Source organism: Jatropha curcas, chromosome 3 (genome assembly GCF_041381405.1).
Source record: "Jatropha curcas cultivar XTBG-Jc1 chromosome 3, XTBG_Jcur_1.0, whole genome shotgun sequence".
NCBI lineage: Eukaryota > Viridiplantae > Streptophyta > Magnoliopsida > Malpighiales > Euphorbiaceae > Jatropha > Jatropha curcas.
The window spans coordinates 24,848,059-24,868,537 of record NC_143153.1 but is presented as its reverse complement, the minus strand read 5'-3'; the positions used below and the strand labels follow the sequence as shown (position 1 = coordinate 24,868,537).

At 31.4% G+C, this 20,479-nt stretch overlaps 2 protein-coding genes across 2 annotated transcripts; one reads left to right on the top strand and one right to left on the bottom strand.

Moving 5' to 3' along the window:
* Window positions 1-3,977: 3,977 nt before the first annotated feature.
* UMAMIT21 (nodulin MtN21 /EamA-like transporter family protein) lies at window positions 3,978-7,680 on the top strand. Its single transcript, XM_012219922.4, has 7 exons — window positions 3,978-4,284; window positions 4,383-4,445; window positions 4,546-4,662; window positions 6,351-6,603; window positions 6,850-7,008; window positions 7,143-7,294; window positions 7,399-7,680. Exons 1-7 carry the CDS (start codon window positions 4,112-4,114, stop codon window positions 7,565-7,567), a joined length of 1,086 nt encoding a protein of 361 aa, XP_012075312.1. The 5' UTR covers window positions 3,978-4,111; the 3' UTR covers window positions 7,568-7,680.
* A 2,798-nt stretch (window positions 7,681-10,478) lies between these two features.
* Window positions 10,479-19,784, bottom strand: LOC105636645 (terpene synthase 10). The gene is made up of 8 exons (XM_012219968.4): window positions 19,493-19,784; window positions 18,994-19,258; window positions 17,097-17,475; window positions 16,720-16,938; window positions 16,229-16,367; window positions 16,019-16,139; window positions 10,907-11,034; window positions 10,479-10,799 (listed from the first exon to the last, which is right to left on the bottom strand). The coding sequence occupies exons 1-8, from the start codon at window positions 19,715-19,717 to the stop codon at window positions 10,494-10,496; spliced, it is 1,782 nt and encodes a 593-aa protein (XP_012075358.3). The 5' UTR covers window positions 19,718-19,784; the 3' UTR covers window positions 10,479-10,493.
* Window positions 19,785-20,479: the final 695 nt, after the last annotated feature.

Here is a 20,479-nt window from a genome sequence, read left to right as displayed (position 1 = left end):
AAATATGTTGACTTTTTTTAAAAATTATTCTCAATTTATAAACTGATTACTCACAAATTTGGACAAATACAACAGTATATTGTGTAAAATGTGCACATAAACCATAAATTGGATCAAAAATCAAACAAGTGCAAAAAAAAAAAAAAAAAAGTTATGCTCTGTCCTTTAACGGAAACTTCTTATTGGTCCCTTTTTGTATAAGTTGTGCTAAAAAAAAAAAAAAAAACTAATTTGTGCTCAAATAATCTTCCAAAAGACTTGAGTAACTGTTAAAGAATTTAAATATGGAGTAGCTTTACAAAAAATGGCCCAAAGTGTAGAATTAAAACTCTTAACTTGCTTCATTTCTAAATTTTGTACAATTTTAAAACTCAAATTCCATCTCAATCGGTGCACAATTTTCTTAATTGGACCATATTTATTTTTCTTAATGTAAATTTAAAGAATAATAATTTTATCACCAAATTTCCTTCACATTTAATTCCTATCTATACATTTATCTGCCATTACCTTAATAATCTCCCATAATAGAATTTTCACAAAAAATAAGACAAGGGTGATATCAGATTTTTACATTGGCTTTTTTTCCAATGTTATCAAAAAAAGAAAAGTTTATCTATATAAAAAGAATAAAAAAAAAAGAAAATTTCGTATATATAAAAAGTAAGGAGGTTTTATCATATAAAACAAAATCATTACTGCTAATTAATCTTTAAGTTGGTCTTTTGACAATTTGATTTTATTATTATTGGTTGTTCTTTTGATAATTAATATTTAGTTTTGTCATTGTGTTTTTTCAATCTTTTCTTGTTTGATTGTTTAAAGTGGATGAGAGAATCTTGATTAGCTTGCTTTTTTTTTTTTTCGTTTTTTCCTCTCTTTTAATACGTGTGAGTTTCCAATTTTGGCAATGGAAAACAAAGCTAAGTTATCTTTTCTTGTTGTTGGTATCCAAAATTAATTGTTTCAAACTTTATCTAATTCCATATTCCCCAATAATAGTTATTCTAGAAATTGCTAACTCTTTTACTGGCAGAATTATGAAAATGATTGAAATACATTGTTCTTTCTAAAAATATACTGTATTTATTTCCAAATGCTATTAATTAGTTTGAACTTTTAATTATTAATATGCTCTTAAAATCTTAAATGAGCACTTAAAATGGAACAGAGTAAAATATATATTTATTGCTATTCAAGTGAAATGGAGGGAGTAATTGTTAATAGTTAGCTAGCTATTTATTCAGTGGTTTATAATAAAGTGCTCGGAAAAAAAAATTTATTTGATTAGCTTTTAAATCAAAATACTAAACACCACCTTAAAAATTATTGCGAAACAAGACCAAATTCAATTTTTATTATGGTAAACCGATGGATAAGAATCAATTTATTAGTTTCTTAGATAATTTGGCTTGATTTTAATTTTAAAAGAGAAATTAAATATTTTCAACTCAGTTTAATTTTTATTATATAAAATAAAAATAAAAATAACTTTAAAAAATTAGATTGATTTACTCCTAAAATTGAATTGTATTAAATTGATTTAATTTGTTTCAATTTGATCTATAAACAATTCAATCGGATTCAATTTTTCATATACTCAACTTGTATTTATTGAGTTTGCTTTGAATTGAATCCATTAATACTCACAGAAATTTGCTTTGAATTGAATTGAATCAATTTTTCACATACCTCTCCTATGACTAATAAAATTAATTGTTTTTCGGATTATATGACATTTTCTTTTTATTTAATTTGTTATAAATTTATTAAAAAGACAATCTAATTGGTTAATGGGAGAAAGTGACTGTACCCATATATTATTATTGTCTAAAAATAAAAAAAATAAAAAAAAATCATTAAAACGAAGTTCTATGAAGTAATGACCCTTTGCTATATTCATTCAATTGGCACTAAATAGCTTGCGACTACAATTCTTCCAGCATTGAGGCCATTGACCTATTAGGAAAAATATCTTTTTGTATTTATATGATTCTAATAATTTTGTATTTATTTCTTATAAAATAGTTAAAAGGGAGTAGAAAAGTATTTGTGAAATAAATTGTTTTATTATAAATTTATTAAATAATAATTTTATAATTCAAAATTACCATGTCTAGAAATAAGTAACCGCGAAACTAGGGTGTGGCCAGTGATGGCTGCTCTTCCCCTAATTTTAATTATTTTTTGAAAATTTACCTTTTAAAATATAAAAAATTTTAACTTTTATCTATAAAACAGTAATTTTTTTCAATATATAAATATTGAAAAAAAAAATTCTTCCCCTTTGGTTATTTTTTCTCATTCCGCCACCAGAAATAATTGTTACATTTGTGAATTTTCAGAAATAATAAAATTTTTTCCTTTTTTACCTTTTGCAAATAATCAATATTAATTGTTATAATTCTTAAAAAAATATCTTTTTTTTTTTGTTACAAACAAAGATAATACTTTCGATTTATTTAATAATTTATTATAACTTAGATAAATCAAATGGTTTTCTTAAGAAATGAAATATGACGAAAGGATTAAATAAATGATATATAGATATTTGATGTATGACTTGGAAGAAGTACCATGGAGTTAAAATTTATCGGTATATTTCCTTTTGATTTTTGATTGGCAATACAAATATATGAGCATCATGCAATATTATATGGCCGCCTAGTAGTAGTATATACCTCCAAAGCGCTCAGAGGGAGGCATCCAACAAATTACCTATTAAGCAAGCTACGAATTAGGTCAACCGACAATGTGAATTTACTCTTTATTCCATAAATATATAAATTTATATTTTAAAAGAAAAAAAAAAGAAAAAGAGGTAGATCTAGAATTAAATTATAGAGAAATATATAAAATTTATATTTTAAAAAGGAAAAGATAGATCTAGAATTAAATTAGAGAAATTATCCCAAAATATTTTGGCCTTGATATAGAATTAAAATAAGATATTCATATACATCCTGACTTATTCAAATTAAAAAGTTGTTATAATATAATTTGCTTTGATCAAATGAAAGAGATGAAGATGATATTTGATTTAGTTGATTTATATATTTAATAATTGATTTAGACTTAAAAGTGTTTGGTAAAGAATTTGATTAGCAACTGATAGTTAATAATAATTTTAATCACTTGTTGATTGTGTAGTTATGTTTTAGAATTTTTTATTTATTTATTAGGAAGTCCAATGAACCGAAATAACAATGCCGGCTATACAACAAGCTAATCCTCCATTTTATTTATTAAATTGGTGAAAATTTTTGATCGAGAGGACACAAACTTGAGATTTTTCACTCACAGTTAGTTATCGTTGATATAACTAAAAGACCGAATTAGGTATTCAGACTTTCTAAAATTAATTCTTTACATACAAATGTTTTTAAATATTGATCCTTCAAAAATTTTAAAACTTGACGTATGATTTGCATATTTTCTAAAATGTGTAAATATTTCTTCTCCCAAATTTTTTAACTTTCAACTTTGCATTACTCCTTTTTTCTTTAAAATTATGTATATATATATATATATACTAACAATGTCTCATATTTAATACTTCCACAGTATAATTATCACACATGTTTTTTTTTTTTATAATGATTCACAATTTTTTTTGTTCATTCATGTTCGAAACCACAAAATCCTCAAGTCTAGTTCTTTTCAATTTTCATTTACCTGGATTTACGTATGAAACTTTTTTTTTTTTTTTTACTCGAAAAAGAAAAAGACGGAAGAAGAAGTTGCTATCAAGGTGGCAATTCTCTTGAAAAATACTTGTTTGTACATTGCATGTGTATCGAACAGAGACTCCACAACTAGCTTTTGGTGGTCCTCACGTTAAAGTAATCTGATACAATCTTTGGCCACACAAGTCCCAAGACTCTCTGGAATCAAACCAGGTCTTTCGGCTTTCCTAGTAGTTTCCCTTTTTTGCCCTTCCCCTACTTAACTTATATATACAACTCTCACTCAACCATATTGCCTAGCTCAACTCAAGATTTTCCACCATTATTGAAAATTCAAGCAGCAGAGCTTCTACTAGCCATAACCAAAAATAAAGAGAAAAGAAAAGGGTTTTTGCTTATCTTTCTTTTTTTAGCATTTCAGTAAAATGGATAAAAAGAAGCCTTATTTAGCAGTGATTTTAGTACAGTCAATCTATGCTGGAATGTTCTTGGTCTCCAAAGCTGCTTTTAATGGTGGAATGAACAATTTTGTGTTTGTCTTCTATAGACAAGCTGCTGCTACTCTTTTCTTGGCTCCTATTGCTTTGTTCTTAGAATGGTATGCACTGATTATGTTTTGATGTTCTTGATTTTATTTTATTTTTCTTGTTTGATGATCATATATATACAGATCTTGATATTTATCTGTTTGTATAGGAAAACTGCGCCCCGCTTGTCATTTGTGACTTTTTGCAAGATTTTTTTGCTATCTTTATGTGGGTATGTACTGTTTAATAATTTGTGTGTTAGTTTCTTATTGCATTTCTTGTCCTTATCTCTTGAAAATAATTTTTGTAACAGTTTCTTTCTTGGATTTTAGGATTACTTTAAGTTTAGATATTTATGGAATTGCACTTGTTTACACTTCTGCAACTTTGGCTGCTGCAACTTCAAATTGCCTTCCTGTCATTACTTTCTTCTTGGCCCTTTTGCTCAGGTAATCCTCTTTATTCTTCCTTTTTAGCTGTAAAAAATAATAATAAAAAAAATCCAAAAATATTAGTCCAATTAGCAAGGATGAAAATTTTTATTTTTTTTTTTATCGTTCTTTTCGGCGTACTCTATAAATAAATATTTTTAATATAATAGATTGGTGTCGAGAATTGCAGAACTTATTCAAGAAGCAAATTTTAATTTTGATATGCATAAATTAGTTCAAAAATACTAACTATAAGTAGGGAAATAAAAAGGAATTGAATGAGCATTTGGCATGCCATACATAATTGATGAGCATGAATATCCCATCTTGCTGTTATTAATGAGTATAGGACATTACTGTTTTGGAATCTTCCAAAATACATGTCCTAAATCCTAAGTTAAAATTGAAAAAAAAATATAAATAATAAGATTTGGTAAATTTTTATGATTTTTTGATTAAATAATTGTTAGGGTAAAATTGATCTGTTAAAAACTGAATTTTTAACTTGAAAGATAAAAAATTTAGGTCAAATCCTAGCATATCATATTAATTTAATTTAGTTCAATAGGAAGAGAACATATACCAAATTCCTAAAGAATTGATAAAAAATTTATACAAAATAGTGATTAAGATTATTATTATTTTTTTGTTTAGGGAGAGTGATTGTGATTGTTAGAAGGAATTAATGTAGATTAATGAATAATTGGATTCTTAAATATAAAATAATCTTGTTAGTGACATTCATTGCTTAATATTAAAACCCACCCTTCCCTTCCCCTTCAATATTTAATATCAGATTTCATTGGCATTAGAGTCTAATAATCTCAGTGCTAATCATTGGATTAAGCTTCATTGGCTACTATTATTAGAATTCAAGATAATTTTTTTGGTTCGGGTGGGTTTTAATATTATTGTATGAAGGGTAAATTACTATAAAGTCCTTGAAGTTTAATTGAAATAACTATTTCGTCTCTATTATTTGAAGAAATTACTATGAAGTAATTCCTTTTTTGCTATTTATATAGTAGGATTAAATGAACCAAATAGTAATAATGTGTTAAAAATGAATGGTTAAATAATTAAATATGACGTGATATTTAACAGTTAAATAACATTTTTTAGACAGAAAAACTAAATAATTTGACATGATCGAATCTTAAGGACTTCAAATAATTTGGTGTGATACAAACTACTCATTTTGATAATATTACCCAAAGATTCAGATGTTTGTACTTGTACTTCCTCTTCTTCTGTCTCCTTTCCTTACTTTCGTCGCATACGGCGAAGTGAATATGAGGAGTGGCCATGTGGTCTTAATTGAGATGCAGTTATATGCAAATTGACAACCTAACCACTTGTGTTCCTCAACTGGAGCCTTCTCAGAAATGAGCCTGGTCCCGGAGAAACATTATTATATATAATTATAATTATTCCCTGTCCCTACACAATAAAATGTTTTCTTTTCACGTGCTGATATTCAACGGCCCAGATTTGTTTCTTATCAAATTTCAATTTGGATACTTCATTCACAATTCCTTTTCAAAAATTTATTGTTCTTCTTTCTTGTGTTTTGATATTTCTTTCACTTGCTCATTGTTATTGTATATTCTTTTTTTTCTTTTCTTTTCTTTTTTTTTTTTTTTTTTGAGAAAGTTTTGGCAAAAATATTGAGTAACATGTGAAGATGACATTAATTTGGAGAACAGGATGGAGGTGTTGAAGTTGAGGACATCCGCAGGTATTGCAAAGCTTATAGGCATAGTCACGTGCATGGCAGGTGCAGCAACCCTGGCATTCTTCAAAGGTCCCCATTTCAAAGTCATGTGCCACCATCACCTTTTTGGATCCCCTCATGCTCAGGACCTTCAGGGTCATGTTTCTTCTGGCATAATATGGATAAAGGGTTGCTTCCTCATGCTCATGTCCAACACCTGTTGGGGCTTGTGGCTTGTTTTGCAGGTAACTTTGCAAATTCCTACTCTCTCTCTCTCTCTCTCTCTCTCTCTCTCTCTCTCTCTCTATATATATATATATATATTAGACTTGCGTAGACCTAGTCCATGGATCTATTATGGACCAAATCAGTGAAAATACTATTCTTTATACATTGTTTTCACTTTATCCTTTTCATTTTCCCATAAAATATTAATTATGACTCTAAAAAGTTGCTGATTAATAGTTTTTTTGTCATAAATTTTGAGACAGGTAGGAGTGTTAAAATGCTACCCATCAAAGCTTCTATTCACCACCCTTCAGTGCTTTCTGAGTTCAATTCAGTCATTCGTTATTGCCATTGCTTTGGAAAGAGATCCTCACGAGTGGATGCTTGGTTGGGATATTAGACTTCTTGCTGTACTTTACTGTGTAAGCTCTCTTCTATCTACTGTTGTATTAAATAATTTTCCCTATCGTGGACATATTAAACTGTAAAACTAAAGTCGTTTTGTCAGTGAACTAGCAGCAACACCAGTAATGCAGAGTGTTTATTTGGCATGCAGGGAATCATGGTGACAGGAGTCACATTCTATATGCAAGCTTGGATTATAGAGAAGAAAGGTCCTGTTTTCTTGGCCATGTCTACACCATTAAATTTAATTTTTACAATGTTCTGTTCGGCATTTCTTTTATGCGAGATCATCACTTCAGGAAGGTATTACTCATTTCTTTTATTTATAATCTATCTATTTATCATTTCTTGGTACAATAAATTTAATGCCGGTTCTTGAATAAATTGGTGTGGTCTTCTTGTTGCAGTATCTTGGGTGGTGTATTGCTGGTTGGAGGCCTCTACAGTGTTTTATGGGGTAAAAGCAAAGAGGAAAAGATGTCTGATAAAACTTGCACTGTATCCCAAGTTGACAAAGAAAGCTCAGAGTTGAAACAAGTGATTCCAATTGCAACAAAAGAACAATTGCCTGTATAAAAATAAAATACAAATTACAGCTCAAAATTCTAGTTTTCAATTGATTTTTAGACTCATTTGCTCGTAAGAGTATTAAATATAAAGCAAGGGGATTAGTGTATTGCTTCTTTTCATATCTTTCTTTACTCACTTCCATCTTTATTTTCTTTTACTATACAAATTAAAGAAATTTTAGATCTTTATTTTCCAATATTCTTAGGGTTTTTTCTATAGTTGATTAAAAGTATTTATAATAGAGGAGAATAGTTAAATCAGAATAAAAATAGTGGAGATCCTCCGATATTTATTAGTTAGATACTTTCTAGAAATATAAAATCCCTTAATATATTATTATTTCAGAATATATTTTATTTTGTATATGTGTTATCTCATATATTCACGCACTAACCTGTATTTGGTGTATAAGAAATATAATTTCCATATGATGCTACCGTTGTATGTTTTCTTTTAGAAGTTTATTTTGGTATAGCAGTTAGGACAATAAATGAAAAGATAATAATATATATAATAGCTAATAAAAATTATTCTAATACCTTTAAAAAAAAATTTCTAAAAAGAACAAGGGATGATGTCAATCCTCGTAATTATCTTCGGATGTTACATGGGATAAAGAAGTTCTACATCTATGAAAAATAAAAAGTAGATGGACTAATAGGAATGAGAAAAAAAAAAGTAATTTTGTCCAAATAATAAATTTATTTTGTCATCATAATTATTGCTATGTAACTAATTAACACCCCTAAATTTATAATATTATAATTAGACTACTGTTGTACCAACCATTAAATAAAAATATAATATGATTGAAAAAGTTTAAAAATTTCACTACACACATACATATATCATATTATTTTATTAAAGTACAATATAAAGAAGAGCCATACAAGTCTAAGGCCATCAAAGTTAAATTTGCTTAAATTACTAAAAAAAAAAAAAAAAAAAAAAAAAAAAGTTAAATTGGCTCAGGCGATTTTGGTGGAGGTATTGCTATCTTCAAGCCTAAATACAATACTGCAGCGTTTCGTTACTCCAGATCCCCTGGACCCGAAAATGCCCAACTTACTAAAGATGGACCCGACCCAATATAATAAAGCTTTCAACCAAGCAATAAATATTTTCAACAACTGTTATCACTCTTCTTTATAGAGAAAGACTTTGCTTACCTATGCCGTGTAAGAGCCCTTAAAATGAGATACCTGATAGTTACATATGTATCCACTGCTCTTGATATTTCTAAACAACCTTATTTACACGTTAAGGCAATAAAAAAAACTTAAGATTATTTTTCATCCATGTTCTTATTAACAAGTTCACGAATGAAATGGTGCTTTCTTTCTACATGCTTTCTTCTCCATTGTTAAATTGGATTCTTAGATACTGAAATAGCTGATTTGCTGTTACAAAAGATAATTTTTGCTGCATTTGGCTTTTATTTTAAATCCTCTAAAACTCTTCTTAGCTGACTACATGACAAGCTGTACAAGTGGCAGCTGCGTATTCTGCTTCTATACTTGAAAGAGCTGTGCTTTGTTGCTTCTTTGAAGACCAGAATTAGCCCCTGAACTAAGGCTAACATGATAGCGTGTTCTGCATTTCGATCATATGAACAAGATGCCTAATTACTATTAATACAAGCAATAAGACTTCTGGTTTTTCCTTTTAATAGTCAATGCCAAATTTGAAAGTGCACTGAATAACCAACAATTCTTTTTACTGCACCCATGTAAGATTCTTGCTTGGGTTATGCATATATATAAAGATGAGACTTACAGGAAAAACAATATTTGGTCTTGTGTGAATAATATACATAATAGCACTCGTAATGCTTCTGAATTGCTTCTCATCAACCCTTTTCAGCTCTATCATCTAACGATAACTTCTCATTTGTATTCAACAAAATCTTGACTGACTTGCAAATATCCATTGTTGCTCTTTTTAACAAATCATGAACACTTTCTTTGATAATATGAAGATTGCATAAATACAATTCCCAAAAAATAACGCAATGAACCCAAGTCAGACATTTCAAATATTTGCGTCACGGACTGCTTGAAATCTTGATTGTCTTAATCGTTTTGAGAGAATTACCAGTATAAACCATGTCATTAACATATAAATATACAACTAAAAAATGATGGTTTTGAGTTCTAATATGAAGTGAATGTTCATTAACTATCTGTTGAAAATTATTTTGAGAAACATAAGAATCAATTTCCCTAGACCAGGCCTTTGGTGCTTCTTTAAGGCCGATTACTTTGTATAATTTATACACTTTATGAGCTTGCTCTTTAACGATGAAGCCTTCAGGCTATTCAACATATACATCCTCAAATAAATCACCATTCGAAAATGCAGAATTAATACCCAGTTGGTAAACTTTGCAACTATTACAGGCTGTGAATGCTTAAAGAGTCCAAATTGTATTAAAACGAGCAACTGGAGCAAATGTTTTAGTAAAATCAATACCTGAAACTTGTACCAACTGAGCTGTATGTCCTTGCAAAAAACCATCTCACGGAATTTCGTTTTTCAAACCCATTTTAGGCCAATGGGCTGCTTCCCTTGATCAGGTAAGCCCATTAAGGTCCATGTCTTGTTCTCCTTAATTGCTCTCACTAAATACGAATATCCATAACTGCTATCAATCATTTAGCTATCCTATTTATCAGTAGCTGTTATTAACTATCGGTTGGTATAAACAACTAGGCCAAATAGACCCTTAATTATCAAACCATATCAACTCATTAGAAGTATACAAGTCTATCACATAAGTGATCACATCACATAAATACAAAATAATATTTTGCCATGCTTTCCTAAATTATATTGTTTCAGTTCGTTTGGATAAACAAAGATAGTTTATAACTAATGAAGTTTATTTAAAATCTCTAATGCATTTCCGTTGCACACTAGAATACATAAGTAATCATAAAAAGTGTGTACAAGGAATAGGTTGAACAAGTAATGATAAAACACGATCCTTAGTTTCTTGGTCTTGAATTCCATGCCCGTCTCCATATTGGTATATGCATTGTGCCGTCCTAGCTAGGTTAATTGCTGTGCCAATAAAAATTTCTGAAAATGGAGAATCAACAACTCGTTCTCTGTTAATCTTTTTCCATGTTTCATTAATTAAATATCGGATGTGCTCACGAACTCTTATTTCTGAAACTCCAATTTCATGCATGTAACATTGAATTGATTTTGGAACATCCCCTCTTTTTAATTCATCCTACAAATAACAAGAAGAGAACAGAGAATACATAATAAGAATTTAACAGAAAAATATAAGAAATAAATTGAAAAATAGAAATTGCATAAACTAGTTGGCATGCATACCGAGTATGTTCCAAGATCATTTGCAAGTCTAAGAATCATGGCCGACCAACGAATTATGTTAGGATATTCGTTCAAGGCTTTCAAGGCATCAGTTGTTATCGAAGTTTTTAAAAGAAAATAACCATGAATTTGTTGGCGTGAGCAAATCAAGGAGAAAGAAATGTCAAAGGTGATGAAATTAGTGGAAATTGTTGGCGTGAGCAAATCAAGGAGAAAGAAATGTCAAAGTTTGACAGATTGTGAAGAAAATCTACTGTCAAACTTTGACATGGCAAAAAATAGTTGTTGTCAAAGTTTGACAGATTATGAAGAAAATCTGTTGTCAAACTTTGACAAATTTTAAATCTTTGCCTTTAATTTAGGCTGTAAATTAGGATCTAAATTGTACAAAACTAGTATAAATATTTGTAATTGCTGGAAAAGTAATGAAAGAGGTGAAACAAAATTGTTCTTAATTATCTTTTCTACATGGTATCAGAGCAAATTAGGTAGAAACTGAATTTTTTTTTTTCTGCAATCATGACAGAAGAAAATCCTCTTACTGTCATCCCTCATGAATCTCGAATCATTGTTCAAGACAATGCCCCTCTCCCCTCTGGAATCATCTTAGATGATACAAATTATCCATTATGGTCGCAACTTATGGAGATGCGTATTGGAGCTCGAAATAAATCCGGATTTCTTACCGGTGCAACACCAAAACCAGCTGCAAATGACAAGCAATTGGAAACCTGGCTTCTTGATAATAACTGGGTTAAGAGTTGGCTCATTGATTCTATGAGTCCACTCTTGATGCAACGATTCATCCGTCTTCAAACAGCCAAAGAAATATGGGAAGCCGTTGCAAAGACGTTTTATGATGGCTCGGATGAAACACAACTTTTTGATCTAAATCGAAAATCATTTACCACTCATCAAAATGGTAGATCCTTATCTTTATATTACAATGAACTGATTAGCATATTTCAAGAAATTGATGCTCGCATTCAAACACAAGAAGATAATGCTACAGTAATCGTATCACTGCATAAATATATAACTCGACTTCGAGTTCATATCTTCTTGGCTGGGCTTGACCCAGAATTCAACCAAGCTCGAAGTGAAATATTGAGGAAAGATCCACCTCTTGATCTTGAGTCATGTTATGCATATGTTTGCAAAGATCAAAACCAGAGACAAACTATGGAGGACCAAAAAGTTCAGCCAGATGGAATGGTTCATTTGACAGTCCGAACACGCCCTACAAATTCCCAACAGACTAAAGGAAAAAAATTTGGCTCCAAGGGAAATAATTATGTGTGCACTCACTGTGGTGAAGAAGGACATTCAAAACAACGTTGCTATGAGATTATTGGGTATCCAGAATGGTGGGATTTTACAAAGAAACCTAGGAAGAAAATTGTACAGGCTGCTGCCATAACCACAACAGATGAAGAAGTAATTGCATCTACTTCAAATCCAGTTGCAGCACACGTTACAAAAGCTGAAAATCCAAGTCTGTCCAATACTTATCTTGTTAGGAATAATACATGGATAATCGATACAGCTGCTACTGACCATATGACAAATGATTCTACCCTTCTTTCACATATTCATCCTTCACCTCAACCTCATGTACTCACTGCTAATGGAGGAGTTGCTCCCGTTATTGGTGAAGGATCAACACATGTGTCGCATTCCATTAATTTTGATACTGTGCTTGTATTTCCTTCTCTTTCTTCCAACCTTTTATCTGTTGGTAAAATCATAGAAACTCTAAATTGTACTGCAACTTTTTGGCCTAATAAATGTATTTTTCAGGACATTATAACACAACGGATTCTTGGCTATGGTATTAGGCGTGGAAACTTGTACTATCTTGATTTGGCCACTTCAAGAAAACAAAGAATTGATCAAGCAAACAGCACTGAGGCCAGTCAAGGAAATGAGGATATGGTTTGGTTATGGCATCGTCGCCTTGGTCATCTATCATTTAATTATCTTCGAAAATTAAAACCAAGTTTATTTTTACATACAAATGCTAAGTTTGATTGTGACATTTGTGAAATGGCTAAGAGTCATAGAATTTCATATCTTCCTAGTTATAATAAGAGTACTTCACCTTTTATGATTATCCACTCTGATGTTTGGGGACCTGCTCAAATCCCTACATTATCTGGTGCTCGTTATTTTGTGACATTTATTGATGAGTGTACTCGCATGATTTGGGTCTATCTCCTACGAAACAAGGGAGAGGTATGTTCTATTTTTCAGAATTTGTATCGAATGGTAAATTCACAGTATCAATGCTGAATTAAAGTTCTTCAATCTGATAATGGTGGGGAGTATATAAATTTTGAATTGAAAATTTTCTATCAAAAAAATGGTATTCGACACCAAACTTCATGTGCTGGTACACCGCAACAAAACGGTTTGGCAGAACGAAAAAATCGCCAAATACTAGAGGTTGTCCGAGCTTCTTTATTTGGCATGAAAGTACCTCGAGAATACTGGGGCGAAGCTGTTTGCTCTGCTGCATATCTTATTAATCGGACGCCATCACGAGTCATTGAGTTTAAAACACCACATCAAAAACTCCATGAATTAGTTTCTGCTCCAATCAGTCCGAACCTTGAACCTCGTGTCTTTGGCTATACTGCATATGTACACTGGGTTGCAGGTAAACTTGATCCACGAGCTGTCCGTTGCATGTTTATTGGGTATGCAAACCTCAAAAAGGGATATCGATGTTATGATCCTACAGAAAATAAAATGTATGTAACCTGCGATGTCACATTCCATGAAAATACTCCTTATTTTGGTGGTCATGAGTGCTCTCTTCAGGGGGGAGACTACACTTAATTTGGGTGAAGACAACACTCATGAATACTTTGAAGAACAAGAAACGGCTGATAAACAACTTTCAGATCCTGTTGTCACACAACCTGAGAATGATGATGGTGCCCAAGAAAATCAAGATAGTACAATTTCCCAAGTCACACCAACAGCTATAGAAATTCTGGATGTGTCGGTGTCTCCTCAGGTAACATCACTACCTTCATCTCCTTTAATTCAGGATCCAATTCCTCTAGCTGAACCAAGATATCCAATTAGGAAGAATAGAGGAATTCCAAAAGCACAATATGACCCTAATTTTAATGCTAAGACTAAGTACCCCATTAACAATTATACCTCGTCTCATCATTTGTCAAAATCACATGCACTTGTTGTAAATCAATTATCTCCTGTATCTATTCCAAGTAATGTGCAGGAAGCATTGATGGATTCAAAATGGAAGAAAGCTATGAATGATGAAATGGAAGCCTTACAAAAGAATCATACATGGGAACTTGTATCGCTGCCCCCAAAGAAGAAAACTGTAAGGTGCAGATGGATCTTCACAGTTAAGCTTAATCAAAATGGAATCATAGATCGTTACAAGGCAAGGCTTGTTGCTAAAGGGTATACACAAAAGTACGGAATTGATTATGGAGATACATTTGCTCCTGTAGCAAAAATAAATACCATACGAATTCTTATTTCCATAGCAGCGAATCAAGATTGGCCGTTGCGACAGTTCGACATTAAAAATGCATTTCTGAATGGAACTTTGGAAGAAGAAGTATACATGGATCCTCCTCCAGGCATAAATTGTGGTGGCAAGGTATGCAAACTAAAAAGGGCCTTATACGGATTAAAGCAATCCCCCCGAGCATGGTTTGGAAGGCTATCAAATTTCATGAAGAAGATTGGATACAAACAAAGTGATGCTGATCATACTCTCTTCGTCAAACACGAATTTGAGAAGGTAACTGCTCTTATTGTATATGTGGATGACATGGTTGTTACTGGAAATGACTCAAATGAAATAGCTGTCCTCCAAGAAAACCTTGCAACTGAATTTGAACTTAAAGATCTTGGACACTTGAAATATTTCTTAGGCATTGAAGTTGCAAGATCAAGTAATGGAATTTATCTATGTCAGCGAAAATATGTATTAGATTTGCTAGCAGAAACTGGGATGCTTAACTGTAAGCCCGTTGAAACTCCCATTGAAGTGAATCACAAGTTAGCCATTCAACAAAACCAGATTCCAGCTAACAAGGAGAGGTATCAAAGATTAGTTGGAAGGCTAATATACTTGTCGCATACGCGTCCTGACATCGCATATGCGGTTAGTATTGTAAGCCAATTCATGCATACACCAAGTGAAGAACATATGAAGGCTGTTCATCGGATCTTGCGATACTTAAAGTCTTGCCCAGGAAAAGGATTATTTTTCGCTAAATAGGGAGATCAAGAGGTCAAGGGATATACAGATGCAGATTGGGCTGGAAGTTTGACAGATCGAAAATCCACATCAGGGTATTTCACTTTTGTCGAAGGTAACTTAGTTACATGGCGAAGTAAGAAGCAACAAGTGGTAGCAAGATCAAGCGCAGAAGCAGAATTTCGCGGAATGGCACAAGGCATCTGTGAATTGCTATGGATAAAGCGTATTTTACATGATCTAGGTATACATCTGTCAACACCTATGAAGTTATTATGTGATAATAAGGCAGCCATAGCAATTGCAAATAATCCAGTTCAACATGGCAGAACCAAACACGTGGAAGTTGATCGGCACTTCATCAAAGACCATCTTGACAAAAATACAATTAGTCTTCCGTTTGTCACTTCAAAAGATCAACTAGCAGATATCCTAACAAAGGCTGTATCCGTAAAAGATTTTCAAAGCTCACTTAATAAGTTGGGAATGATGGACATATATTCACCAACTTGAGGGGGAGTGTTGGCGTGAGCAAATCAAGGAGAAAGAAATGTCAAAGGTGATGAAATTAGTGGAAATTGTTGGCGTGAGCAAATCAAGGAGAAAGAAATGTCAAAGTTTGACAGATTGTGAAGAAAATCTACTGTCAAACTTTGACATGAGCAAAAAATAGTTGTTGTCAAAGTTTGACAGATTATGAAGAAAATCTGCTGTCAAACTTTGACAAATTTTAAATCTTTGCCTTTAATTTAGGCTGTAAATTAGGATCTAAATTGTACAAAACTAGTATAAATATTTGTAATTGCTGGAAAAGTAATGAAAGAGGTGAAACAAAATTGTTCTTAATTATCTTTTCTACAGAACTAATATAACAGGAGCTGATATGGAAATCCATGCATTATCGATGTATTCTTGCAGTGTTGGTGTATATCCACTGTAATACCATTTGGCCTCCAATAAGTAAGATTTGCATATATCTGCCCACTGAAAAATATTAAAGTTATTATTGTTATCATTATACATAAAAAAACAAGTATGATTATGAATGATTTACGAATATTATTAATACTTACGGATTTCTTCAAGTAAGGAATAATGTGAAATCCTTGTTCCTTAAGGGTGTCAAAAGCCATTTCATTTATTGTGTCATGGAGAGTTAAGAAACATATCTTCATGTAGTCTGGAAGCTGCTCTGTTGCATGGACATCCCATCTAAAAACAAAGCATAAAGATACATATAAATGAATTATTATTTCTAGATGGCTTTCTATATATATATATAGAAAGCCATCTATATATATATATATATATATATATATATATATATATATATATATAAGTACTCATGTCGCACATAAATTATAAAATTCATGCCATAAAGAATAATCTGTCAAGCCTATTTGAATATATTTATATCTAGAATTGTAGAGAGGATAACAATCTATGTATGAATGAGTTTTGACTCAATGATACTGGATTTTTTCTTACATGAGTTTGAACCAAATTTCAAGAAAAAATCATTATTAAAAGAAAAATAATCATTATGAACAATTCTAATGCATACCTTTCCACAGCATCGGTGAACAATTCAAGTTCATCCAGGGTGCCATACACATCATAAATATCATCAATTACTGTAATTAGTGCACTGAGTTTTGTCGACATTCTCCTAAAATATCCAAATTGTGGTTCAAATGTCACTCCTATAGTCCACAAGAAATTCTCCATTAACCTGTCTCTTGCGAAGCTCAACTTTTCTCCAAGGCCTATATTCATCCACCACCTGGATGTGGGAAAAAAAATTATGTGAAAAGTTAATCTCTCCCCAAAAGGAAAGAAATTACAAACATTTTGTGTGCAAATACATACTGCTATCCTAAATACATGGTGATCCTCAGTCTGACCATACTTGAAAAGAAAAGAAGAAATGAGCATAAGTACCATGATGTGTATTTAAGATCCTCTTGGTGTATTGCCTGGACGTAGTTGAAATCCAATTTAGCAAGCTCCAGCAGAAGAGAATCCATGCCTTGTTTTCTCTCATAGATATCAATGGACCACCTAGTCTCCAACCTTAGCATCCCCCAATGCAATGGCATCTCCAGTGCATGAGTTATCGACATAGATATATAATTGTCATTCTTGTTTTGTTTAATGTAGTTTTTGAGATAACTTGTAGTAAAATCTCTTGCTACTTGTAAGATATTCTCATCTTCTTCTGAAAGGAATGATGCCTCATACAAAGATAGCACTCCATCTAAGCTCTCACGGAGACATACTTTGAAGTTTCCCATTTCATCTAGGAAAATATTAAAGACATCTGCAATTCACTTGGTCACGTTAATTAAATTAATATTGCTAGAACAAAAAATATTAATAATACGATATCACTTGTTAATTTCATTGTTTCAAGACCTAAGAATAAATTGACCGAACCAAAAAATTGGATAGAAATTAATCATGTAAAATTGAAAAACCAAAAAAACAAAAAAATTGAAGTAAATTAAGCAAAAAAAAAAAAAAAAGCTCAAAATTGAAAAGTTAAATCAAATCAAACAAAATCGACTTAGATCGATTTGATTGTAGATATATAAATATATATGTATGTATGTATGACATTAAGTATCAAGGGAAAATGAACTTGAGATTTTGTTCTAGCTTTGCAGCAGCCATACGCAAGTTCATATGATTTGAAACGTCAAAAAATAATCAAAAATTCTATATTTCAACTATTTATAAAGCAAGTTTCTTTTATTGTCATTTTGTATGTCGTATTCGAACTATTTGTATGTCAGCTGGACTGGTTTGAGTTGGTTTAGTTTTAATATCAACTTCAGTTAGGTTCGACTTTAAATTTTGTGATTGAGTTTCCCTTTCGGTGTCGGTTTGGTTTGACCTCTACTAAAAAAAGTTATTCATTTGCATCGACACTCTCAAACTTTTGACAACACACTTTTGTACAATCTTTTATTTTCTCTGTACCAAAAAAAAAAAAAAAAAGAAAAAAAAAAAAAAAAACGTAGGGAAATGCTAGAGGTGGAGCTTTTTGAGCTAGTCCGGCTATTTCGATATTTTAGTGAATTTTCTATTTGGTCACCCGAGTCAATCAATTTACGACACCAATTTTTCTGTTCATACATAGGCCGTAGAAGCCATAGCCTTTGGCAGGAAGTTACAGATCTGTCTATGCAAACAAAAATTCATAGGTACGGTACGTACCACAGGAGAATTCATTCAGCCATTTACAAGTGATAAGGGTCAATAAGCCTTAGGCTATTGCACTACCAGGTATCTAATCTCGTTTGCTCCCCATGCTTTCGCACCCCAGCATCGGTAGGGACTCAGAGAGCACCCATGCCTTTCTTGGTTGGAAAAAGCCAACCTAATCTTTCTCTTTTTTAGCTAGGAAAAACTATTGAATTGGGGTCAACCTCAACAGCTCTTCTCCCCTTACACCAAGAAGGATCACTAGTGAACTAAACCAATAAAATTAAGGATTTTTATTGAAATGAGAGTATTTCTGATCGTGTATTTAATAAAAAATTGATAAAGTTGAAAAACTTTATAAAAAATCATTAGTTTCATTTATTTGGTCCATAAATTGAGGCATCGACCTAGTTTAGGTAAGTAATTTAAAAAAACACAGGCCGAATAGAAAAGCAGATTCAACAAAAAAAAAATAAAAAATGAAATAATCTCAAATCAAAGTGATGGTTTGAGCGAAGTGTGGAACTAATACTTTGTTTTTGTTAAGTCTGTCGGCAAATATATCAGCTGTTGCAACAAGTTTGAATCTGATATACATCAAAAGAACAATTTCCAAATATATAATTCTTACCTTGTGATATGGTGTAGCCATGCTGCCTTAGAAGTCTAAACTCAAGAGCTATAGCATGTAAACCCTCCGTCCCTGCAACTCCGGTTCGTTTACGATTGTAAATACCCATCAACTGTCTCTTTATTTCATCTTCAAAGTGATAAGCTATTCCGAGTCTCTGCAAGGTATCAATTAATTCGAGTTGATTCAAATTATTGATGGGTTGGTTAAGCATAATCCTCACTTCTTCCTTCAGCTTGCTAATCCGTTTTGTGTACACTTCTCCCTGCATCAGATTACCGAAATCAAGCTGATTAATACATAGACCAGCCCAAGGTTCAGTTTCAAATCGGAATCAAACAGGAAAGTGGAACTACTTTGAACTGAAAAAGGTTGAAACTGAAGAAAGGTGAAATGAATATGGAAGCAATTAAAAAAAAAAAAAAAAAAAAAGAAACATATAATATTAAGTCTCTCTCTCTCTCTCTCTCTCTATTTATATATATATATATATATATACCTTAAATTCACTATTGAGTGATTGCACAAAATCATAATCCCACAAGGGAGGTTGGTAATTTGCAGATCGTCTCACAGTATTCTCATCAGTAATGCTTTGACCAGTAATACATCTAACTTTGCCACTAAAAGTGAAATGTTTGCTAAATCCGAGAAGGAAGTGAGTTCTGAGCGGCGGTTTAGTGAAAGTGAATGTAGGAAATGGCACAGATAATTGACGAGCCATAACTATATTGTTCGAGGGACAAATACATAAAAATGCACGTGCCTGAATTGAACAGGTTTAACCTGTTGGTATCTTCAACTTTGCCAGAATTTCTTTCGTAAATCAACTTTTTGATTTAAGATTAGGACCCACCTAGGTCATAGAAAGAGTACGTCACGTGAACCAAAGGGCTTCTTAACCACAATAAAAAGGTGCCTCACATAAATATATTCTAATTTTAAATAAATATAAAAAAATAAAAATCCTTTGTAGATTTTTTAGGTTTTTATCAAATAAACTATAGATTTATATCTGTTTGGCACAAAATTATATTATTTATGTTTTTTGTGGTTTCTCTCAATATCGCGTGGAGTTTATAATCTCTATATTTTATGTAAAATATTTATTTTTGTTTTGTTTTGCATTTAGTTTGTTTTTTTACTTATTCTATTATTGCGGTATTTTCATCCATTAAATTAAGTAGTTCAAATTCTTTGTATTTGTTATAAACAACTAGTTTATGAATAATCAAGTCATAACAGAATATTCTGAAAGTTTGTTTAGTCAGCCACTTTGAAGGTCTATCAATTTTTATTAAGTTCAACTTTCAATTTATTTTATTAGGATCTTCTTATTATATGAACAAACTCCGCTGTGTTATATTTTTGTTATATTAGATTTGTTCTATATTTAGTCTTCAAGAGAGAGATCATGTCCTCTCACTATTATTTGTATTACTTTGAAATTATTAATGAAATCATATGATATTATATTAAAAAAACC